Source organism: Cyprinus carpio, chromosome A3, assembly GCF_018340385.1.
Source record: "Cyprinus carpio isolate SPL01 chromosome A3, ASM1834038v1, whole genome shotgun sequence".
NCBI classification, from domain to species: domain Eukaryota; kingdom Metazoa; phylum Chordata; class Actinopteri; order Cypriniformes; family Cyprinidae; genus Cyprinus; species Cyprinus carpio.
In genome coordinates, this window is record NC_056574.1 from 32,524,159 (window position 1) to 32,550,120 (window position 25,962).

Consider the following 25,962-nt stretch of genomic DNA (forward strand, 5'->3'; position numbering starts at 1 on the left):
TCAAATAACATTTACATTTATTAATTTGGCAGGTGATTTTATGCAAAACAACTTACAAGAAATAATACAACACAAGCATTTACTCATTCAACTAAAGTTTGTTCGTCGTCTCTTGTCCCAAACCGAGACCATTAACCTGATGTTCACGTAATTCACTTTATTATTTAAAAGTACAGGACACATATTTGAAATTTCAAAGGTAAGGCAATTCAATCATTAAGCTCGTTATTATTGATTAGCAATTCTCAATGTGTAATACCGCCCCCCTGTGGCTTTAAATATTAAATAAATCAAACGATGGAAAACACCAGAAGCACAAAAAACCCTTTTACAAAACACAAATGTGGTTACATTGGACTTTCTCATGGCACTTTGTGATCACTATGAAAAATGTAAAGCATACAGATGAGACAAGTCAAAATATTGTAGGATACAACCCAGATTCACATTTCAGATCAATCTCTAAGTCATACAGTGAGTGTGACAGGTATGAAAGTGTGACATGCTTGTACGCGGAGCAAAAAGAAACCTATATTACGTCAGAATCAGGCCTGACTTGGTCAAGCTGTGCTATGATTGTTTTTAAGTCGTCAATATATACTGATTGTAAACATAATAATCTGATATTCTGACTCTGCAAGACACTCAAATGTACAGTAAAGAATTTTATATATATATACAGTATATATATATATAAACCCACTACAGACACAAGCTCACCGCTCCGATTCGAGCACATCTGCGTGGCATATAATGTAATACAATACTAATATATCTTATGCTGTGTGTAGATAGAGGCTATAACCATCAGAGAAGAAACCCGGAAACCACGTTACACTAGCAAACGTACCTGGAATAATCAGACACATCTGGATACTGTACACACCTGGATTAATACAGTTTGTAAAGCAGAAACGTATTACTCTGATGCACCTCAGCAGTATTTGGCTGTATATTCCTGACTATAAAGCGGACAGGGGTCTGGGGGATCGGACACATCAAAACAAAGCACGTTTCATTCACACACGTCTTGGTGTATGAATATCTGGAGCTGGTCACATGATGCCGCCGCAGCAGTTGGACTTCTGCTTCTCTGACTCGATGTAATCATGGATCTTGAACTTGGGCTCGTGGGGCTGCTGGATGTTTCTGTGCTTGAGTTCTCTGAATGAGAAAACATATTCATCAATGTAATAACTAGAAATGGAAAAAGTTCAAGGCAAGCTTTGAACGCTGGTTTGACAAAGACTTAAAAAACCTTGAAGCACTTACATTTGAATAAACTTGTGAAAAACGAACTGTGCTTAATTGTACTGGATGTGCACTTGTAGTGTACTTGAGATTTTAAAAAGTATAAACTACTCGCAGACTAAAAAATTAATGAAATTAAAGAGAGTGTATTCAAAGTGAGACACTTTCATGGCTGTGCAATTTATTACAAGTGCAGTTTTTAAAAGTGTCCTTATGACAAATAAAAAGTTTTACTTTTTTAAGTTTTTTAGTTTTAAGTCCAGATACTTCAATGCAATGTAAAGTGTGTTATTCAAAATTACATTTAAAGTTAATACATTTTAAATATGTACTAAAGTGCAACTTCACAACAAATGTGTAATTACAAACATATTTCACTAAATGACATGCAGGTTTCAAATAGAAATTGCATTAAATTACATCCGAGTTTACCGTAAATGCTTGCCAGTACATTTGGCAATGCACTTTAACCATATTTTACAGGCAATAGAAGTTTTTTTTTTATACTTTATATGTAATAATTACATATAATGATGTAATTATGTCCTACTGTACATAGTACAAGTGGGTCAAAAACACTCATAAGTTAATTTAACTGCATTTAATATAAATTTAAACTATAACACAATCATTTAATCTCTATTATATTAATATCAAATTAATATGCAATTTACATTATATTTAGGTATATTTACATAAGTAGTCTTTAATAAAAAGTATGTTGACACTAAGTCTTTTGCATTAGTTTTACAAAGTTGTTGCTAAATTGTTCTGAGTGGTTGTTGGCAAACTATAGGGTGAAAAAAATTGAAATTTTACAAATAATCACCAAGAAATGGCAAGTAACACAAGTATAAAAACTGAAAGAGCATTTTATTGTAAAACGCACTCTAATAATCCGTTTTGTTTACAACTTCAAAATATCATTTAAAACGGTGTATGTGGTTGCTAATTTGTTTGTTTGGTTGCCAGGGCATTTCTAGGCAGTTACTAGGGTACTCAGACTAAGCAGTTGCTTACTCGTCAAAAGACCCTAGTGATTATTTAAAAAAATAATTAAATAAAAAAACCTAAAAGGAGTCTCATGCTGATGTTTAAGACTTGTATCAATCTGCATACAAGCAATAGTAATAGTGACAATTGTTTAAAATTATATTTAGAAAATCTCAAACCTTGCTATGGCATGGAAAGCCAGTTCCACATTGACGCCGGTCTTGGCACTTGTCTCCATGAAAGGGACTCCGTATTCCTTCAGTAAAGAAAAAAGCAGAGCATTGCAGTTAAATAAATGGCGATGTTTACTGATGATTTCTAACAGCAGTTATCAGTACCCTCCTACCTTAGCCAGCTTCTCCCCTTCTTCATGTGTGATCACCCTCTCAGCAGCCATGTCTGACTGTACAAACACAATTACACATTAATATTACATAGTAATGCATTTGTGTTTTGAAAGACGTTTTCTTAATAAAGTGAGACTACCCTCAAATACATGACATGTCCTTGTTGTCCTTACAGAATCAAATCAAAATAGTTTTAATCAAAAAAGTTTTAATCAGCTATTAGGATTTTATTAAACACTCTGGGTTAACCCTGTGAAGCCTGACGTACGATATGATAGTCTGAAAAATTACATGTTTTTTAATGGAACAATTTATTTAGCATTTAGAGAAAAGTTTGCACTTGTGTTTCATGTTTTATGGCTCATATAATATGATATAGGAGAATATGGAGCTCAAACAGAATCTAATTTCATTCAGAGGCCCAAATTGAGAAAAAGTATGCAATTTGCTGCACCAAGAAAACTGAAATTCTGACAGCTTGTGATGTAAATCAAAGAGAACGCTCTATCTTGGAATGCTGGCCTAGTTTACTCTGACTGTAAATGCATTACTGTAAACACTCAGAGAAGAGCTGAAATGTTGCTCTGTGGTCACTGCATAATGACGCAGCAGCTCATCCCAATAAAGCCTACTGCATCATATTTGATACGCAAATGTCTAAGGGCTCTAAATTAACAACATCCTGAACAGATATCATTTAACATTTCTCATACGTCAGGCTTTAGAGTAGTTTTTAGAGAGAATGTTCTGTGTAACCCAGGAACTTTCCTTTAATATCAGACAAGGCTTTCTGGCTCCATTAGGGGGCGTTATTTAATCCAGTGCAAAACCAGTTAGAGCAGTTAAACCAGAACACACCCTAACCACACACCACAAGGTAAAAGACAACCAAAGGTGGCAAAAATGCTGGTCTAAAATGAATTACACATAAAAGGCAGAGAAACATAAATGACATAAATAAATAAATAAAACACTGATTTGCAGCTCTCTCTCTCTCTCCCTCTCCCTCTCTCTCTCTCTCTCTCTCTCTCTCTCTGTGTGTGTGCATTAAACATTATTTGCACATTTAAAGAGGGGCTGCTTATTTCTGTTCACTCCTTTCAGGAAGTCCCACTTACCTTGTTGCCAAGCAACATGATGACCACATCCTTCTGTGCATACTCATAGATTTCAGTCAGCCAGGCCTGCGTAGTGATAGATATGCAAAAAAGAGAGAAAAAAAAAACACTCTGAAGGACAAGAAACACATCTGCAGTAGAAATGAATGTCATCTCACAACCCACGCTAACAACAGCAAGAAAATGAGAACATCAAATAAACGCGCATCTCAAGACGTCTGGAAATGTTTGTTTGTCTTACTCTGATGTTGTCGAAGGAGGACTTTCTCGTGATGTCATACAGCAGCAGCAGAGCTGTAATGGAAAGCACAGCGTGTTCAAGTCACACCGTACTGTGTGGTCCAGAGCTGAGCTGTACAGTAATTAAACACAGACTCAAAAGTCTGCCGTGTTCTTCTGTACACATTTCACTGCAGTGATCTCCCACACAGACGGAAACTAAACCAAATAATCTACTTTCTACACTACGTTAAGCAAGGATGATATATATATAAATGTGTGTGTTGCCGTCTGGAATTAGAGAAGTAAATGCATAAGATTTAATGATTGGCTCATTATTGCATTGATTAATATATTTCTGGCATGTTTTATGACATCAAACAACAAACAACCGTGTTGTAAGACACCATGCACGTACTTAAGGTTGACAATTACAAGATTCATCAAGCCACCACAGAGTCCTGACCTTAACCCCACTGAAAGTTATTGGGACGTGCTACATGACTTACTGCTTTAAAAAAGCTATGGCACCAGAAATGAAGTCTGTTCGAAGATAAGTGCAAACGTCTCAGTGAAGATGGCATATTTACCCTGAGCATCTCTGTAGTATGCGTGAGTAACACTGCGAAACCTCTCCTGACCGGCCGTGTCCCACATCTGCAGAAGAGGAGCGGTAACAGGTGAAGCTTCATTCGTGTGTCAAATAGGGGTGAATTCAGTTAAACTGGGACACTTGACTTGGGATAAAAAAGTCTTAGATATCATGAATTCACCATATGCATCAACTACATCTAAAATGTGTCCTTTTTTCCAAATCCATTTTACGAAGAGGGAAACCTGAAACCATTACGAATAATTTGTTTCGCGATTTCTGTCCTGATGTAGTAAACCTGATCTTAAAACAAGCAGGAGGCCAACCAAATTGAGTTTTGTGAAGAAAATGTGAGTGGTGCAAAACACACATGAAGTCTGGCTGGTTGCTAGGGCATTTCTAAGTGGTTGCTAGGGTGTTATTGGTACTTGCTATGTGATTCCTTACTGATCCAAGTCAAGAGTTCACTCCCTGGTCTTTATGACATTCTGGTCTAGATACAGCTCGGCTCTCTTTAGTGCCCATATTATTAGTACAGGACAGGAGTTCAATACAGTACTCAAATCAGTGAAATTAAGAGTGATGCTTGTCTTGTTTGCTTACCTGGAGTTTGACTTTCATGTTATCCACAGTCACCACCTTATTTTATTATTACGCAACAGAAAGAAGAAGAAACAGCCATTAAAACACAGTACTCAGAACACCACAATACACTGTTTCTTTATCACAAATGTTCTGAAAGGCAAAATAATGAGCAGTAAATAGTTTGTTATTCAAGGAGATCACGCATAACCAAACAGGAAAACAATTTTGCTAGTACTTAAGTGAGATCTCTAACTGTGCTGTTTTGCTTTTGTGTGGCCAGGCTCTGCACATAGACTTAATTATATAGCGTGTAGATGAAATAACAGACCAGCTCCCTGCATAATTTCCTGTTGACGTCAGCCGTTACTTCCTTTGTGAGCTAAATGTTTTAAAATCGCACCTTCTGCACTGAGAGGACCAGACTTATCAGATGCTTTCGTGCACCAAATGGCAGTGCAATCAGAGACGTCAGTCACACAAATGGAAGTGAGATTTTCATAGATGAGTAATTATCATCCACATACAGGCACCCGATCATTCAATCCTGAATATCCACTGTACACAGCGACTATAGTTAATGCTGACAAATCAAAAAATGTAGGTGTTTAAAGCTGAAGCATGTAAGTTTTTTTTTTTTTTCGCTACTTTCTCCTTTCTCAGCTTAACATGGAGATTCACAAAAGAAAACAAATCACAGATTTGGAGCAACAGGAGAGTAAATGATGACTAAACTGTTTTTGTGGTTGGCTATAGAGTAATAGTAATCACAAATGCATGCTTTGGCTGTTTACTCCTTCCAGGAAGTTCTGAATAAAACATGAAATCAGAGCGGAGTACAAAGCAATTCGAGGAGAACATTAACCGGTTCAATAAGAACGCAGGTATGTCTCTATTGTTCCTTCAATCAGCATTGCATATCTGACTTGAATGAAAACACAATTCTTCTTTTTGACAGAAGTGCACTCAGCAGAGAACAAAACAAAACAAACAAAAAAAATGTAAAGACAACAAAAAATAAAACAAAACAAAACAAACAAAAAAACTGTAGTGATGATGGGTTGAGAATCGAGAATTGCTTCTTTTTCAGAACTGTTTATTTTCATTTATTTTATTTTTTTTAATACGGGAACATTCCTTTAATGGTTCTTGAGCATGTTCGCTTCCACTCTTCACATTGAAAATGCATATATCTATATTTTTCTAAATACTCAATGAATTCAATAAATAAATCTTCAGTAAATATTGATATTTTTGCATTTGCTCTTTAAAAAAAAAAAAAAAAAAAAAAAAAATCTCTAAAAGGTCTTTTTTTTTTTGTTCCAGATAGAAAAGCTATGCACCCTTTTTACATTTCCGGGTTCTCAGAAGTGTAAGTCGTCATAGTTAGGTGAACTTTTATGGAAACTACAACAAATATCATTTTTGTCATTCCCTCTAACTACAAAAGAGGATTATGTTGGCCAATAGAGAGGAAGATGTCAAATCTGCGGTCACTCACTATGTAATTCAATCCCCAGGTAAGAAAACACAAGGTACAGTGTTATAAATGTACATTATATATATAAAAAATAATAAAATCTAAAAGATGTGTGGTGTTAATAACTGTGGAAATGTGTCATCACAGTCTGTGAAAAAGGTCAACTGTTAAAATGTACATACAAATTGTTTACTGCAAAATTATCTTGTTACAAAGCATAATAATAAAGAAGCTGTCAATCACTTCAGCAAATGTTTACTGAGCTCTGCCCTCTTGCGAAAACATCTGCTATGATCAAAATTGTCTAAACTGCAAAATGAAACTCTTATGTACATCACACTTCTGCTTTGTTGGTTATAAAGAAAGGATTTACGAGCATGTAGAACACAAGTGAGTGATCTGAATGAAATGGCAGGGTCTTGAGCTGTACTGAGTGACTGCGAGCTTAAACACCTCTGATTGGTCATTACGTTCGGCACTCGTGTCTGTGATTGGCTACAATACGCAACACTGCAAAAACACTGTTAATAGAAACCTTTGACGCTTTTCACAGAGTGTTCACACACATACACTAGAGAACATTTCAAAACAGTGTCTATCATAGTCGTAAGAGGTCAGTCAAACTGTCTTACAGACTTTAACATTATTGCAATATTTCCTGTCAACAAAGACAGATTATTATGCCAATATTGCTCTCAGTCCTACTTATGAGTTATTGATTTATGTTTGAAACTAAAACTTACAGTGCAAAACTAAATATTCTCAAAACTAAATCACAAACTCATTTCGTTCCAAACCTGACTCGCTATCTTCCACAAAACACACAGTCGCATTAATATTTGTGCTTTTTTTATGGTAGATTTCTGAAGCATGAGCATCACTTTGGGCACCATTCACTTCCACTGGTTTGGAACAACATGAAGGTGAGATGACAATTTTTGGTCTCTCCCTTTACATTAGTGTCAGTCGTAAACAAATATTGACGGGCACTTCCTCGAAAGTACTAAAAGAATCAATAATGTAAAAGTAAAAGACCGGAATCAAAGCCAGAATCATTAAATTCCTTACAATCTCCATTCCTACAGTGGCGATGATATATGATTACAGGATATTCATCTATGAGTTGCTCTAGGAATCCGCTTGATCTCTTTGAGTCTCAACCTATTATTTGAGAAATGGAAACCCGACCTTGGGTCAGTTACAAGACCCTTTTGACACCGGAAAGGATATCGATTTATGAAAAACATACATCTTTCAAGGCCTCTGCCTATCCAGCATAGCCATCAATTTGTTGTAATGGCTTTCCATTTCTCTGGCATAAGACTCGCTCTGCTCTGGCTCCCACACATCCTCATGCTGAGCAAGTGCTACAAGGAAGAGCCCAAAATAGACACAGGCTATAGTGCTGCTGCTGTGCCATTCAAAAAAATACCAGCACAGAAACGCTTCACTGTTTCTCTGAGCTGCGGCAGATAAGATGCTTCATTTCAGACTAATTTTAGACGTTGTTGGCAGGCGATCAAAGAATGAGGGTTTAAAGAGGTTTTTGAACTTCCTAAAGACACCTTCTGTCTCCAAGCATGGCACTTTCTACTCGAATCCGACGTTCGAAACCGGTCCACATCACACGCCAAGCTAACCTTCACTTCCTTGCAAAAACGCATACTGTGAAACCAAATCGACTGTCTTGGCTTGAGGGCAAAAATCTATTTGTGGAGCATGACAAACTTTATTTTCTTCCAACAAAAAACAAGCCCTTAACGCCAACTGACAACAGCCTCTCACATTAGCATGTTGGTGCATTAACCGTCATGAGGCCAAAAAAAACAAAACCATGACAGTTTGAGAAAACAAACCAATCTTGCATTTAGGAGCATATACCAATTTTTGTCCAATCATATGCTCTCTACAGTGACAATGTTGGTAGTAATTGTAATTAACAAATGAAGGTTCCTGGCTGTGATGGAAACAAAGGCCGATGAGCTCTTTAATCTAACTCAATCTTCCTGTTTTAATAGGATATGCACCATTTCATTGGGTCTTTAAAGTGAAACTGAAGTGGCAACAGATCTTTTCTTCTGTATTGCAACAAAATGTGACAGATTATTGTAAAAGGAAAAGTAATGTGGACTTGGTTCTATCCATCCTGGATTTTGAGATGTGGCCGCTGCACTAAAAACCAAATGCCAGCTTGTAGTCAATTGTGGAGAAAACAGGGTTTAAATTACTGGAAGACCAGCATACGTCAGATTGCAAGGTCAAATTTAAAATATAAATATGCATGGATGAATCATACACAACAACATTTGGAAAATAGAGTGAATTTTCATCTCACACCAACATTCAAAAGTAACGTTCCAATAATGTTTGCAAAATCATCAAATTGAATGATAAAACATTGAGAGCCACCCGACATAAAAGAGCTTGAGCATTTAAAGCGGCAGGCGACAACACTTTTAGTTCTGAAACTTACAACACACTTATTTCAGTTCAGCAAGAAATAGATTTATCATGGTATGGCCCCCATCAGTAGATATACACGTTTGCAAAAAGAGAAGCAAACCAGCTTCGTCCACTGCAGGCTCACCCTAAAGTCTATCCCCACTGTGGCAATGAAGTTGCCTCCCAGAAAGGCACCATCTTTAAAGCGCACCAGGATGCAGGTCTTCCCCACTGCCGAGTCTCCCAGCAGCATCACCTAAAGGCATCAGGGTCAGAGAGAGCTGTTAGGCCTACAACCACTTTATTACGCACATCCCGGCTTCATTTAATGAGCTCTAACTCTTTACCAACTCTATGTTAAAGTCAACATGGAATGACATTCCCAACCCACCTTACTTCATTAATTTGACATTTCCGAGTGGAACAAGACAAAACTGTCAGGTAAGAATCGGTTCTATCCGTCGAAAATGACTGGAGTGTGAAAAGTGAGACAAGAGAAAGGGTTGGAAAACAAGAGCAAATTAAATGATTGAGAATAACATACAGCAGCAAATCATGCGCAATAAAACAGGAACATATATTAGTCATTTTTGCTTCCATGTTGACTTTAACACCAAGACGCATTGTAATGAACAGGAAAGTCAAATTGTGAAATGCGCGTTTACCCAATTGTGTTTTACTGGTATTGCATAATATTATTTGCAGAAACAACTGTTGCGCAATTACAACATTGCACATTATCATTTTAAATCTATGCATTTCCCACACTACAAATAAGACGGAGGCAAAAATAGCTCCTCGTATTGGACCAAAAAAATAATAATTCTCAAGAAATCATTCTGGAGACTTGATGTTTTACATCAACTGTGTTTCTTCAGGGTATATACACAGGTTTTTAGATGCATAAATGACTCCCTCCCTGAGTCAATATTTATCCACCAGTGAGGAAACGTCAAACTACTATCACTTTACTTAAATATTAGAGGAAATGCATCAAATAAAATAATAATAAAATAAAAATATGGGTGTTATACTGTAGTCTATATAGCAGTAGTTCTGAACTGGTGGTTTGTGACACAAAACAGGTTGTGGGCAGCAAGGGAGAAAAAACAATGTTAGATAAGGCCAATGCAAATAATAAAACACGACTGACTAACACTGTAGAATTAAGATTTAACTTTATTCTACAAAAATAGTGTTATATTAATAATTTTGCTAAGTTGATTGCAATTTTAAATAACTATTTTCACCATTGGTCGGAACCCAAAACCTCTGCTACACTGTTAGACACTGTGCTACTATTAAATTTGCATATTAAAAAGACATGTTTGCAGCCATTTAAAGTGAATTCTGACAGTTGCATGGCTGTGAACATGCCTTTGCATTCTTAAAAAGTGATTTCCGAGTAGAAGACGCACGCGCGCGCGCGCCACAGGTGCCAACTAATACTGAGCAAATGTTTCAGACACAACAACACAAATCATGACACCAGCAATAAACTAAACAATAAAATGTAACTCACACCTTGAAAGCAATATCAAAATACTCATTGACCGAGGCGCATCGCTCCAGCACATTCCTCGATGTTCCGTTTTTAACCCCATTCTCCGTCAATGTGGCTTTTCTCATTGACATCGCGGAAACAAATAACGAGGACCTTGCTTTCTGTGTTCTTCTCAAGACGCGCCGGTGACTAGATCATAAATGCATCACATAGTGCATCTAAAACGCGTCCAAACTTCATCAGATGCTGGAGGAGGATGAGGACAGATCAGTGGACATCAAGAAACACACACACACGCACAAAATGTATCTATCCGAAAAGCGTCCTCTTTATCATCATTAACGCGCAAAGCCGCAAAACATGATCGTTATCGTGCAGTCGCGCGCATAGTCAAAGCAGCTGATCGCTCCACAACACACACGAGCAACAGGCTCCCGTGGGTCGCGCGCACACAGGTGCCAGATCAAATCTGATCACACTGACTGAGAGGAGGAGAGCGACCAACGACACCCAGCACGCGACGCGACGCGACGCGACCAACACAATCAGCGAACTCTCGGTACCGCGAGCGCGCTGCTTCGGTGATTACAATAGGAGCGCTGTGGGTTTGTCGCGTCGCGTCTGCTGAGCGGCAAATGCTGCCCAATATGTTTTTTTTTTAATTTTTTAATGTGACATAAACCTGTTTTCTGCAGGGGGCGCTTCAAGGCTCAGAAAGCCCATCCTCCGTTCAGCCGCATTCAAATCTTAGGATGTATTTTTTTTTATTTATTAGAGACATTTGTACACCAGAACGTTTAATCGTTCAAATGTATTCGGACACCTGAAATACAAATAAAAACCCGAGCCAGCAATCTCTAATAATTACGTGGAAAGAGATTGCATCGCAAACGACTGTGATTGGTCCGTTCTAAACACTGCGGTGAATAGTAACACGTACCACGTGACAACACTGTCTTTTTTTGTGTGGCGCTTCAGAAGCGGACATTAAAGTCTTGAATTTTTTATGACTGAGTAATGATGCTAAGAAACTTTTAAAATATCTGTGAAATGAAAATACAAATTCATTCAACATAATAAATATATTTTTTATAAATTCCTTCTTTCAAGCCCCGCCCATTCCGTCTTTCTGTTTCAGATTGAGAGTCATTCTGCAGCTCGTTCAGTTTCTGTCAGAGTTTGGCTGAATTTTGTGGTTTGTCGCGACGCTTGCGGGCAATGCAGATGAGGCCTGACAAAATGCAGCCCATTGTAATGTCAAATCCGTAAAGATTTAGTTGTTTTAAAAAAAAGGACACTTCATTTTTCATAATTTACCTGAAATATGAACTCCTCTTAAACACCTCTTGCTGTTTCATCAGTGTTCAGTGAATTGTCCTGCATGTGTCCGTATGATAACATGTCTTTAAATCCATCACGGAAATATAAAATGTAACAATTCTTACGGAATGCTTTACAACTTTCACAACTTAGTGTTACAAATTAATCGAGCTTTAATTGCTGTTGTAAAAGCGTGTGTATTGTGCGCCCCCTACTGACCAATGAGCGGAACACCCACCATCATCCATTCAGTGTATGTGTATTTCATATAATAACATAAAATATAAAAAGAACAGTCTTATAATAAACACTCAGCATCTGCTTTAATAATCATTTATATTTAACAGTATATTTTTTTCTCGTTCTGATCTGCAGGAATATAATGCCTGTATCCTGCAGGACGGCTGAGTATTCATGCATGTCTTCTTTAAGCTCACTCTACCTAAATAGGTATTTAATTGTGCACTGAAAAATCATATTTCCAGAGTAAACTCTGCTCATATTCTGCACACATATTAAACACCACGTTTCACACACAAAAACACTGAGACTAATTACAAAATATGAAAAAACACGTGGAAAACAACAAACAGTGATGATCCAACCGAGTCCAGACAGATCCCTCTGTAATTATAATCAGAGCCTGCAGTCAAATGATCATTATCATATTATTGTAATCAGACGCTCTGTGTTGAGAAAGCCCAGCGGCTCTCTGCAGGGAGTTATGACAGCAGAAAGAAGAGCGAATGCAGCAGGCAGAGCTGACCCGGACGCCACTGATAAATGTGTGTCACTCAACATTTTCAAAGAGAAGAGGGAACACACACCTGATGTGTTTAATATTAACAGTAACATATTTAGATATAAGGTTGGCATGTAGAGGATGATAGGGTTTGAAATCATCTGAAACATTCGCTAATGTACCCCATATTTTACAGCATATTGTTTTTCCCTGCAAATTCCTAAAAAACTGCATAAAATGCTAAATTTAAATGAAACAATATAATATTATATACACACACACACACACACACACACACACACACACACATATATATATATCTAAAATTTATAAATCATCATTTCATTATATATAATTTTATTTTATTATTTTGCAGTGTATGTGGTCCTGTGCGTTGTATTTTCTCCCCATAGAAAACTCATGTCACCTGTGTGTCCTGAGAAAGCAGTATCTGTGTCCTTCTGCAGAGAGACTCACCGTGAAGCCGATGCCCACAGTAGCAGAGAAGGATCCTGGGATGAATTTTCCCTGGTCAAACTGCACTAACAGAGATGTCTTCCCCACTCCACTGTCTCCGACTAGTATGGTCTGCAACGGACAGACACGAACAGATGCACAAACAGGTGGAGGGTCAAATGAAGATAGAGGTACTGTGACACTACTGTGCTTGTCAGGTGTTAGTAGATCATAGTTAATGTGATTCTCTGTTCCTGTGACTCCTCTGTGAGGATGGCTGTATGAACCTGAGGAGTACTAACTATACATCCACCAAAACACCAGCTGATTAAAAGACACTGAGCAAAAATGATAGTGAAGATAGTGAAGAGAGAACATCCTGCAGCATTTGAGCATGGATGCCACTTAGTTTGCTATTATGTTGTCTAGGCTAAATTTACATTGCCACAACAAACTCAAACAAACTGGATCAGTGTGTTGGTAACTGTATGAATTTCTTTCTGCTGAACACAAAAGAAGATATTTATAAGAACCATTGTAACAAAAAAATCACAGCCACAAATTAACAACCATATAACTATTATTTTACCACCATACACCAAAAAATCACCTCTACCAGCAACTATTTGGTTACCAGCATTCTTCAAAATATCTTCTTTTGTGTTCAACCGAAAAAAGAAACTCATACAGATTTGGAAACTCATATAGATCTGGAACAACTTGAGGGTGAGTAAATGACATAATATAAATTTTTGGGTGAACTCTCTTTAATATTAGATACAGTCTGTGATTAGATAAAAAAAAAATACAATTAAAAACACAGTTTAATATAGAATACAACAAAGATTTTTCTCAATGCATGTGCATGTGCATAACATGAGCAAATGTTCAGACAAGTGACAAACCCGGGGAATAATTACACGTCTTAATTTCCCCTTCGCTGAATTCTCTACACAGTGTGGTTTCTGTCACACAGCTGAAATGTGATGAATAAATGAGCTTGAGCTTTAGTACGGGAGAGATGACCATAGCTAGAGTTGTAAAGACAGATTAGTCACTTTCATGTCAACACCTGCTACTGGCCTCAACAAGAATTAGTTTGGTGGGGACAGAAAGCAGCTCTGCACACTCATATTAGGGGTTTTGACTGCAGCTTGTTGGTCAGACTGAAGGCGGGATGATAATAAAACGGGTGAAAAAAGTCCCATAGATTTCTAATTAGGACCTTGTCATATTTACAGACCAGAATCTCATAGTGAAAGTGACTTTAGCGTGGGCTCTTTTGACTTGGGACTGTTAGCAATCACCAAGCAACAACCTAGAATAACACCTAGAAATGGAATATGCTAAAAACAGTTCTTAGACATTATAAACTGTGCAGCAACATCCTGGGAATTCCCAGAAAACTACTGCGACCACTTACAGTAGAGATGCCCGAGAAACAACCCAAACATGCTAGAAACAGTGTAGAAACATGGCAACAAGACACTGTACATCTTAGGAAGTTCACGAACAGCCAACCAGAATACACCAGCAACAGCAAATCAACATGATACACTCTTCTCAGCTTAGTAACCACATAGCAACACCCTAGAAACCATCTAGAAAATAGCAACAATTAACCCTAGCAACATTTAGAACATCTGCATAGCAGATCCCTGGCATCCACCCAGCACACAAGAGAAATGTTCAAGCAACCAACCCAACACCTTACAAACTACTTAGAAATTACCTTAAATCCACCTGGAACCTAGCAACCTTCCCTCGATTTATAATTGTGCGCACGATTTACTATTTCGTTCACTCGATTTATAAATTGTGCGCACTATTTGCCTATTTGTTCCCTCGATTTATAAACTGTGTGCATGATTTACTATTTCGTTCCATCAATTTGCTAAATCATGCACACGATTTATAAATCGAGAGAATGAATTAGGAAATTGTGCACACGATTTAGCAAATTGAGGGAACTAATTAATAACCGTGTGCATGTTTTATTACATCGAGGGAAAAAAATTAGTAAATCGTGCACACAATTTATTAATTTTTTCTTGCATGTCATGTGCGGGGCTCTGTATGTGCATATACTGTACGTCAGTGTTGCAAGAACAGGTGGACGATTTCCAGCTCAAATGCTAACCAAAACCCGCCCAGTCCAACAAAATCCGTGCCAAAACTTTAACTGTCAAAAAAGGTTGATAAGCCATTTTTTACTCATTAAAACAAAATAAAGATGACAAAATAATATAAAAATTATAATTTTCACAGGAAAACAGATCAAATCAGTGCAAATATATTTGAGAGAATTACCAAATAGAAATGTCCAGGTAGACACCAACCTATGTCAAAATGGCAATCATGAAATTGACCGATACCCTCTGAAAAACACATGCATCATTTCAGTGTCAACAGTCAGAATAAGCCAATTTAAGTGATCAGAAGCAACGTAATAAGCAGTTATTTCACACTTGTTCATGCACACACCATGTCAGTCAAAACTGTGGCATTAATTGATACTGTCCAATAATCCGATAACAAAAAATGAACAACAATAAAGCGCTTTGTTGTACTTTAACTTCAGACAGAACTAGAAGTCTTTTGTGAAGTACTGTACATTGTAGAACATAATACAGAACTTTGCAGTCCAAACTAATCAAGTCCACCAGCTTTCTGATGCAGGACAGAATGGTTTATCTTGCAGACATAGGCCTACGTGTGCGATCTGGGATACAAGATCCAAGTGTGGAACATAATGTTGTAATTGTAATTGGCACCACAATCAGATGTAGTGTTATTGGGAAATTATGTATGATTTAAGGAAAAAAATTGTTTTTAGAGCTCTTATGAGTAAAAAGAGTGTTTCAGTTTCACACTGAGTGTGTGAAAGCCTGCCTCAGGCAGTTCAGAGGGATGCAACACCATGCTGTGTGTTTGCATTGAATAGTAAATATGACATGCTCATTAAAACCATCATTAACTTTTCCAATGCGCCACAAGATATAACAAGATTCAGAACAGAGAACTTCAACTCTACTCCGCCAATCTGGTATGACTTTGTAAACTCATGAATGTTATTGATGTACTTTTTGATGTGCATCACTTTCTAGAAAATTTTCCAAAACAACGGTAAATTCTTTAATCATACCCTGTCCACTGTCCTGTACCTCATAGAGAACCTAAGTGACCTGTGACACTTTTGTGGTGAGGCAGAGACATTTGGCGACTCTGTGGATGTTCTTTTTGTAACTATGATGTTTAGTTGTGTGTAGCATAATATTAATAATGAATGGTCCAGCAGAAATGCTCACAATATTGTTTTTATTGTTACTTTTTACACATTTTCTGTGATGGCTGTGGCAGTGGTTCCAGTTCGGGTGTGTTTCGACAGTCCGTCTACAGAGGATGACTACACAAGTGCTATTCTTGTAATAAATCACACTTAATTATGAAGCCTTTGTTTCTGGAGAGTTTTTTCCCCCTTAAATTTTACTTTTATTGTTACATTTCTCAAAACAAGCATTTTGTCTTTTTCTTTCATAACATGTAAAATATGATATTAAAAACACACCTGTGACAATAATTGTGATCCTGCGCTATCCGATATCCGTAATATCAGAATCAGAAAGAACGTTATTGCAAAGTGTGCACATACAATGATTTTTTTTCTTTTAAGCTTCCAGTGCGCATATATAAATACGTAGCAACAGTAACTAAGGGGGGTGGGTCTTTGCGAAGGGTCAATTGCACCATTACAATGACTATAAAACCACTATCAACAACCTAGCAACACGTTGGAAAATCCCTAGCAACCTTCAAGAACACTCTAATAGCCACCTAGAAATGACCTAGCAACATCCGGAACAACATCTGCATAGCAATGCCCTGGCAACCACCAAGCACATTATAGCAAACACCTAGAATTGCTTTAGCGACCACCCCAAACCCCCAGAGAATATGAAACGCTATAACATCCATCCAGAACACCCTAGGAACCATTGAGATCTCTTACCAACCAGTGAAATGCTCTAACATTCATCATCATCAAAAAAAGTCAGGTCACCTTAACATCTGCAACTAACCCAAACTCATACAGACTACATAGAAACATCCTAGCAACCAACCAGAACATCCTAGCAACCATCGACGAGAACTGTTAGTAACCACCAAGGCAACCTCCCGCTCTCTCGTGAAGCCAACAAGGAAGTGACTTAAACTGTAATTCGTCAACTGGCCGCTAGAGGCTGGCTGCAAAAGGGAGTCAGTCCCATAGACTCCCCATGTTAAAATGCCCAACTTTACAGCAGAAAAAAATACATGTTTACAGCCTGGTTCAAAAAATGATTTTGGTCTATATAGCTAATTTTTCCCTTCATGACAACTGTGAGGGGGGATGAATTTTTTTTTATAACTCATCAGTTTAAATTATATTAAGCCTTAAACTTCTGCAAAAATAAGGGCGTGGCCACCTGAGTGACAGGTCGATTGCCACTGCCGTCGCGCTAGGTGGGCGTGGCCTCAGCAACCAGCTCCCGCCTTTTTGCCCATTTTCGATTATCCGGGAGTGACGTGTGTTGACGCGCTGCCAAGATGGCGATGGCCCGCTCTGCACACTTTGAGCTTAAAAAAATGCTCTTCAGGAATCTGCAGGTGACATCAAGGACACTATGTCCATGTTTTTATACAGTCTATGGTAACCACCAAGAAATGCTCTAACAATTATCAAAAAAAGAAACCCTTCCAACACATTTAGAGCACCTTAACATCGGCATAGAAACACCCTAGCAACCACCCAGAACATCCTAGCAACCATCGACGAGAACTGTTAGTTATCACCAAGAAATGCTCTAACAACTATCAAAAACAGAAACCCTTCCACACATTTAGAGCACCTTAACATCTGCATAGAAAAACTCTAGCAACCACCCAGAACATCCTAGCAACCATCGAGGAGAACTGTTAGTAACCACCAAGAAATGCTCTAACAACAATCAAAAACAGAAACCCTTCCACACATTTAGAGCACCTTAACATCTGCATAGAAACACCCTAGCAACCACCCAGAACATCCTAGCAACCATCGACGAGAACTGTTAGTTACCACCAAGAAATGCTCTAACAACTATCAAAAACAGAAACCCTTCCACACATTTAGAGCATCTTAACATCTGCATAGAAACACCCTAGCAACCACCCAGAACATCCTAGCAACCATTGACGAGAACTGTTAGTAACCACCAAGAAATGCTCTAACAACTATCAAAAACAGAAACCCTTCCACACATTTAGAGCACCTTAACATCTGCATAGAAACACCCTAGCAACCACCCAGAACATCCTAGCAACCATCGACGAGAACTGTTAGTAACAACCAAGAAATGCTCTAACAACTATCAAAAACAGAAACCCTTCCACACATTTAGAGCACCTTAACATCTGCATAGAAACACCCTAGCAACCACCCAGAACATCCTAGCAACCATCGACGAGAACTGTTAGGTAACCACCAAGAAATGCTCTAACAACTATCAAAAAAAAGAAACCCTTCCAACACATTTAGAGCATTTCATGGTGGTTACTAACAGTTCTCGTCGATGGTTGCTAGGATGTTCTGGGTAGTTGACTAGGGTGTTTTACTACCAGAACATTAAGGTGCAAAATGTGTGGAAGGGTTTCTGTTTTTGATAGTTGTTAGAGCATTTCTTGTGGTTACTAACAGAACTCGTCGATGGTTGCTAACATGTTCTGGGTGGTTGAAAGGGTGTTCCAATGCACATTTAGGTGCTCTAAATGTGTGGAAGGGTTTCTGTTTTTGATAGTTGTTAGAGCATTTCTTGGTGGTTAACAAGTTAGCAATGGTTGAGGATGAACTGTGGTGGTGCTAGGGTGTTTCTATGCAGATGTTAAGGTGCTCTCTAAATATGTGTGGACAGAAACCCTTCCACACATTTAGAGCACCTTAACATCTGCATAGAAACACCCTAGAACACCCAGAACATCCTGCAACCATCGACGAGAACTGTTAGTAACCACAGAGAAATGCTCTAACAACTATCAAAAACAGAAACCCTTCCACACATTTAGAGCACCTTAACATCTGCCTAGCAACCACCTAGCAACCACCCAGAACACCCTAGCAACCATCGACGAGAACTGTTAGTTACCACCAAGAAATGCTCTAACAACTAAAAGAAACAGAAACCCTTTCCAACACATTTAGAGCACCTTAACATCTGCATAGAAACACCCTAGCAGCCACCCAGAACATCCTAGCAACCATCGACGAGAACTGTTAGTAACCACCAAGAAATGCTCTAACAACTATCAAAAACAGAAACCCTTCCACACATTTAGAGCACCTTAACATCTGCATAGAAAAACTCTAGCAACCACCCAGAACATCCTAGCAACCATCGACGAGAACTGTTAGTTACCACCAAGAAATGCTCTAAGAACTATCAAAAACAGAAACCCTTCCACACATTTAGAGCACCTTAACATCTGCATAGAAACAACCTAACAACCACCCAGAACATCCTAGCAACCATCGACGAGAACTGTTAATAACCACCAAGAAATGCTCTAACAACTATCAAAAACAGAAACCCTTCCAACACATTCAGAGCACCTTAACATCTGCATAGAAAAACTCTAGCAACCACCCAGAACATCCTAGCAACCATCGACGAGAACTGTTAGTAACCACCAAGAAATGCTCTAACAACTATCAAAAACAGAAACCCTTCCAACACATTTAGAGCACCTTAACATCTGCATAGAAACACCCTAGCAACCACCCAGAACATCCTAGCAACCATCGACGAGAACTGTTAATAACCACCAAGAAATGCTCTAACAACTATCAAAAAAAAAGAAACCCTCCCAACACATTCAGAGCACCTTAACATCTGCATAGAAACACCCTAACAACCACCCAGAACATCCTAGCAACCATCGACGAGAACTGTTAATAACCACCAAGAAATGCTCTAACAACTATCAAAAACAGAAACCCTTCCACACATTCAGAGCACCTTAACATCTGCATAGAAACACCCTAGCAACCACCCAGAACATCCTAGCAACCATCGACGAGAACTGTTAGTTACCACCAAGAAATGCTCTAACAAATATCAAAAACAGAAACCCTTCCACACATTTAGAGCACCTTAACATCTGCATAGAAACACCCTAGCAACCACCCAGAACATCCTAGCAACCATCGACGAGAACTGTTAGTTACCACCAAGAAATGCTCTAACAACTATCAAAAACAGAAACCCTTCCACACATTTAGAGCACCTTAAAATCTGCATAGAAACACCCTAGCAACCACCCAGAACATCCTAGCAACCATCGACGAGAACTGTTAGTTACCACCAAGAAATGCTCTAACAACTATCAAAAAAAAAGAAACCCTTCCAACACATTTAGAGCACCTTAACATCTGCATAGAAACATAGAAACACCCTAGCAACCACCCAGAACATCCTAGCAACCATCGACGAGAACTGTTAGTTATCCACCAAGAAATGCTCTAACAACAATCAAAAACAGAAACCCTTCCACACATTTAGAGCACCTTAACATCTGCATAGAAACACCCTAGCAACCACCCAGAACATCCTAGCAACCATCGACGAGAAGTGTTAGTTACCACCAAGAAATGCTCTAACAACTATCAAAAACAGAAACCCTTCCAACACATTTAGAGCACCTTAACATCTGCATAGAAACACCCTAGCAACCACCCAGAACATCCTAGCAACCATCGACGAGAACTGTTAGTTACCACCAAGAAATGCTCTAACAACTATCAAAAACAGAAACCCTTCCACACATTTAGAGCACCTTAACATCTGCATAGAAACACCCTAGCAGCCACCCAGAACATCCTAGCAACCATCGACGAGAACCTGTTAGTTACCACCAAGAAATGCTCTAACAACTATCAAAAACAGAAACCCTTCCACACATTTAGAGCACCTTAACATCTGCATAGAAACACCCTAGCAACCACCCAGAACATCCTAGCAACCATCGACGAGAACTGTTAGTTACCACCAAGAAATACTCTAAGAACTATCAAAAACAGAAACCCTTCCAACACATTTAGAGCACCTTAACATCTGCATAGAAACACCCTAACAACCACCCAGAACATCCTAGCAACCATCGACGAGAACTGTTAATAACCACCAAGAAATGCTCTAACAACTATCAAAAACAGAAACCCTTCCAACACATTTAGAGCACCTTAACATCTGCATAGAAACACCCTAGCAACCACCCAGAACATCCTAGCAACCATCGACGAGAACTGTTAGTTACCACCAAGAAATGCTCTAACAACTATCAAAAACAGAAACCCTTCCACACATTTAGAGCAATCCTAACATCCGCATAGAAACCCCCTAGCAACCCCCCAGAACATCCTAGCAACCATCGACGAGAACTGTTAGTTACCACCAAGAAATGCTCTAACAACTATCAAAAAAAAAGAAACCCTTCCAACACATTTAGAGCACCTTAACATCTGCATAGAAACACCCTAGCAGCCACCCAGAACATCCTAGCAACCATCGACGAGAACTGTTAATAACCACCAAGAAATGCTCTAACAACTATCAAAAAAAGAAACCCTTCCAGCACATTTAGAGCACCTTAACATCTGCATAGAAACACCCTAACAACCACCCAGAACATCCTAGCAACCATCGACGAGAACTGTTAATAACCACCAAGAAATGCTCTAACAACTATCAAAAACAGAAACCCTTCCACACATTTAGAGCACCTTAACATCTGCATAGAAACACCCTAGCAACCACCCAGAACACTCTAGCATGGTTGTGAGTTTTCACATTGTCTTCAGAAGTAACGTTCACAAAGAAACATGCTAAAAAACACTCAGACGACCTTTAAAATTGCATTGCAATGACAACAGAACCACTCTGAATAACCTAGTGACCCCTTAGAAACCACCTAGCATTATGGTTATGAGCTTTCACATTGTCTTGAAAAGTAACGCTCCTCATTAGCTTTGAACAGAGTACTGAGTTTGCGGGGACTGAGAGGACGTGGGCATCATCCAGCTCTGGTTGCCATGGTTATCACATCCAGCCGAGCATCTGGCCAGAGGCTGCAAAAGCACACGCGGTTTGTTCATGACATTAATCAGCTGGAGGGCAGATGGGTGGTTGTGCTCCGTTCGGTTCATAGTGTCTCACTATGTCGCCCTGCGTTTTAATGAAATCCAGCACTCCTCCAGTCCCTGCAGTGAGGACGTGTCTCGGGTTCAGTCTAGTACGCTCCTGAGAGGATGTGATATTGCATTTGGTGACTCCTCCTGTGTTGGTATTTGATGATCGTTTGAGATTGTTTAGATGGTGATATGAATGTAGGCTTAATTCTTCAGAGTTCTAGAAATAATCAAATGCATTGAGTCACATAGCAATGTTTTGCACCGCTAAACAAACAAATACCTGTGGGATGATTTTAGGAGCTGAACACAGAGCCCACAGGCAATCAAACTCGATTACTATTTCATACAGATCTCATCCATCTTTGATATTCCATAAATCCCTCATCACTTATTCAGCAATGAAACGCTTGATTAAGGAAGAACACAATGGAGCAAACCGCATGAGGCACGTGACGGGGACACGGAATGCCATTACCATGGCAACACATGCATTTCCGCAGCCAAAGCACTAGAGTCTCTCCATCCGTAGATAGTGTTGAGATACTTTATTAATACAATCTGACACGGCCTAAAAGCTTGAAATATGAGCGTACCCTCAGGACTTTTCAAAAGCATCGCATAAACATTTCCTATTATAACGTAAAACACAATTGCTTTAACCAGGACATGTTCTCAACCGGTTTTATGAGATTCACTCAACTATTAACCTCAGTTTGTCAGGGATTGTATCAAAACACCTCATTTGATATTAATTTTTGCTTATCAAAATACTAGTTAATGAAAATGCATGTCTTTAATATCTTTATTATGTTGTAACTGTTTAAAATGTTTCAATATTATTAATATTATATAAAAATAAAATATAAATAAATAATAAAATTAAATAATCAAGGCATCTCACACTGTTCCACTAAATGAATAGGGAATATTAATGGGTTTTTATCAGTATAATACATAGAAATAAACAACGATATTTACCTAAATCTAAGTTTTCTAAAACATTTTAAAATATAAAGCACTTATAAACTGTAAATATCCAGCTAAAAGGTTGTTGTTGCAGCGTGTTTGTTATATTTGAATTGATGTTTAAATGAATAAATAAGCAAAAACCTTTTCTAAGCAGAACAGTCACATTTGACTAGACAGTACCTAATTGGGCTTAATGAGAAAGTTTTGCTATGTAGCATTTTAATAATTGAAAACAACAACAGAGAAACAGAGACGCGCCTTCACTCAGAGGAACTGATGTGCTTCACATCTCATGTTTCTTTAATAAACTCATTTCCTGTCATCCTTCCTCACCACATCCACTTACTTTTTGAAAAATACTTAAAAAAATTTAAATGACAATGATTGAAATCAGCGTGATTCTGTGTTTTTGCCTATATTAAAAGCCTTTGTAAAAAAGAAAACACATAGAAATCAACCCCTATGATATTCTGGTCTTTAGATATGGCTCGGATCCCTCCTGTGGTATTCTGTGTCTGTTTTATCACGACTATTGAAAATTATGTCTGTTTGCAAACAAAAGTAATAACACACCTCTCATAAACATGCCAAATGATTTGAAAAACGATTCACATCTGTTGCACAATCAGTGTGGGATACTTCTCTGAAGTTACACTCTTAACTATAAAGTGTAGCTACAATCATTTTCCTTCTGGATAACTAGTTAAGCTAGTTAAGATGGTTTACTATTTTTTCTAGCTTCACAGCCAGGTCAGGGTGGTCTACTGGCTGTGTTAAGAAGTTTTTTATTTTATTTTTTATTTTTCTCAAAACATCTACAAATTGCATAGTTGCAGCAAACACTATAGTGCTTACACTGCACTAAGTTCAGAAATAGTAGCCCAGTGAGAGAACATTATTTAAAATAAAGGTTATTAATTAGATGTTTACAGTACTGTAAGTACAGTAAAGAAACTTTCCTTTAGGCCTGGTTTGTGATCTCATTGTGAACATATAAACAATCCCACCCCCCCACCCCCCATCACAAACAAAACCCACACATACACTTAAATCACCTTTTTTCAAGCATGAGTCAACACCACCTCAACTACCCCTCTGAATGAATACAGCACCTCCACCTCCATGGACCAAAGGTGGGTGTGTAATTGATGCAGCCGTGTACAACATTGTATTAGTTTATCTCTACAGCTCTCTGGCACTGACTGTGAGAACGGTGGGTGTGTGACTTCCTCCACAGGAGCCATAATCACAGCTGATGAGGTTTTAGAAAACAGAAACTAGAAACTAGCAGAAGAGACACAAAAAGACATACAGAGAGACAAATAGATAGACGGATGGATGGACAGATAGATAGATAAATAGATAGATGGACAGACAGATGAATAGATAGATGATAGACGGACGGACGGACAGACAGATAGATAGATGGATGGACGGGGGACAGACAGACAGATGGAAGGATGGACAGACAGATAGATAGATAGATGATAGATGGACGGACGGTAGGACAGATAGATAGATGGATGGACAGGGGACCAGACAGACAGATGGAAGGACAGACAGATAGATAGATGATAGATGGACGGACAGTAGGACAGACAGATAAATAGATGGATGGACAGGGGGACAGATAGACAGATGAAAGGATGGACAGACAGATAGATAGATGATAGATGGACGGATGGTAGGACAGATAGATAGATAGATGGATGGACAGGGGGACAGATAGATAGATAGATAGACAGTTAGACGGACAGACAGATAGATAGATAGATAGATAGATAGATAGATAGATAGATAGATAGATAGATAGATAGATAGATAGATAGATGGACAGATGGACGGACGGACGGATGGACGGACGGACAGACAGATAAATTGATGGACGGGGGAGAGACAGACAGATGGAAGGACTTACAGATAGATAGATGATAGAGGGATGGACGGTAGGACAGAAAGATAGATAGATGGATGGACGGGGGACAGACAGATAGATGGAAGGATAGATAGATATATACATAGATAGATGAAGGATGGATGGAGAGACAGATATAGATAGATAGATAGATAGATAGATAGATAGTTGGACAGATGGAAAGATTGATATATAGATAGATGGATGGATGGACAGGGGGATAGACAGACCGATGGATGGATAGATAGATGAAGGATGGATGGACAGATAGACAGACAGATAAATTGATGGTCAGGTGGACAGACAGACAGACAGAAGGAAGGACTTACAGATAGATAGATGATAGACAGACGGATGTTAGGACATATAGATAGATGATGGACGGGGGACAGACAGACAGATAGATAGATAGATAGATAGATAGATAGATAGATAGATAGATAGATAGATAGATAGATGGATGTACGGACGGTTGGACAGATGGACAGATATATAAATGGATGGATGGACAGGGTGATAGACAGATGGACGGATAGATAGATAGATAGATGAAGGATGGACAGACAGACAGATAGACAGACAGACATGAGGATAGCTGTGGTCACCTTATGCATGAGCTCCTCATTGTATGTGAGGATGAGAGTGCTGCTGGACAGTGTGATTCCGTCCTCTGTGTCTGTGTCCACCGGAGAGGAGCCGTATGCGCTGTCAGGATAAGCGGCCTCTCCCTGCTCCACCGGCTCCAGGTCTGAAGTGTCCTCCATCATCAGCTCCATGTGTGAGGTGCTTCTCAACAGCAGATCTTTGATAGTCATCGAGACTTTTCCTCT

At 38.6% G+C, this 25,962-nt stretch overlaps 1 protein-coding gene across 2 annotated transcripts; it reads right to left on the minus strand.

The window, feature by feature from the left end:
• LOC109065589 (ras-related protein Rab-37-like) lies at positions 1–25,962 on the minus strand. Of its 2 annotated transcripts, XM_042730640.1 has the most exons (10): positions 25,738–25,962; positions 13,068–13,178; positions 10,203–10,208; positions 5,124–5,159; positions 4,519–4,585; positions 3,951–4,003; positions 3,710–3,775; positions 2,591–2,647; positions 2,424–2,500; positions 1–1,164 (listed from the first exon to the last, which is right to left on the minus strand). In XM_042730640.1, exons 1-10 carry the CDS (start codon positions 25,945–25,947, stop codon positions 1,056–1,058), a joined length of 792 nt encoding a protein of 263 aa, XP_042586574.1. In that variant the 5' UTR covers positions 25,948–25,962; the 3' UTR covers positions 1–1,055. The 2 variants fall into 2 exon arrangements, with proteins under 2 accessions (XP_042586574.1, XP_018938103.1); XM_019082558.2 differs by lacking the exons at positions 10,203–10,208; positions 13,068–13,178; positions 25,738–25,962 and adding exons at positions 9,170–9,280; positions 10,549–11,159 and having other exon boundaries at positions 5,124–5,165.

Coding starts and splice junctions, on each gene's coding strand:
- LOC109065589 (XM_042730640.1), bottom strand. CDS start 25,947: ATGACTATCAAAGATCTGCTGTTGAGAAGCACCTCACACATGGAGCTG. Junction 4,586..5,123: donor ACATGAAAGTCAAACTCCAG/GTAAGCAAACAA, acceptor CCTCTTCTGCAG/ATGTGGGACACGGCCGGTCA. Junction 3,776..3,950: donor CCTCCTTCGACAACATCAGA/GTAAGACAAACA, acceptor ATCACTACGCAG/GCCTGGCTGACTGAAATCTA.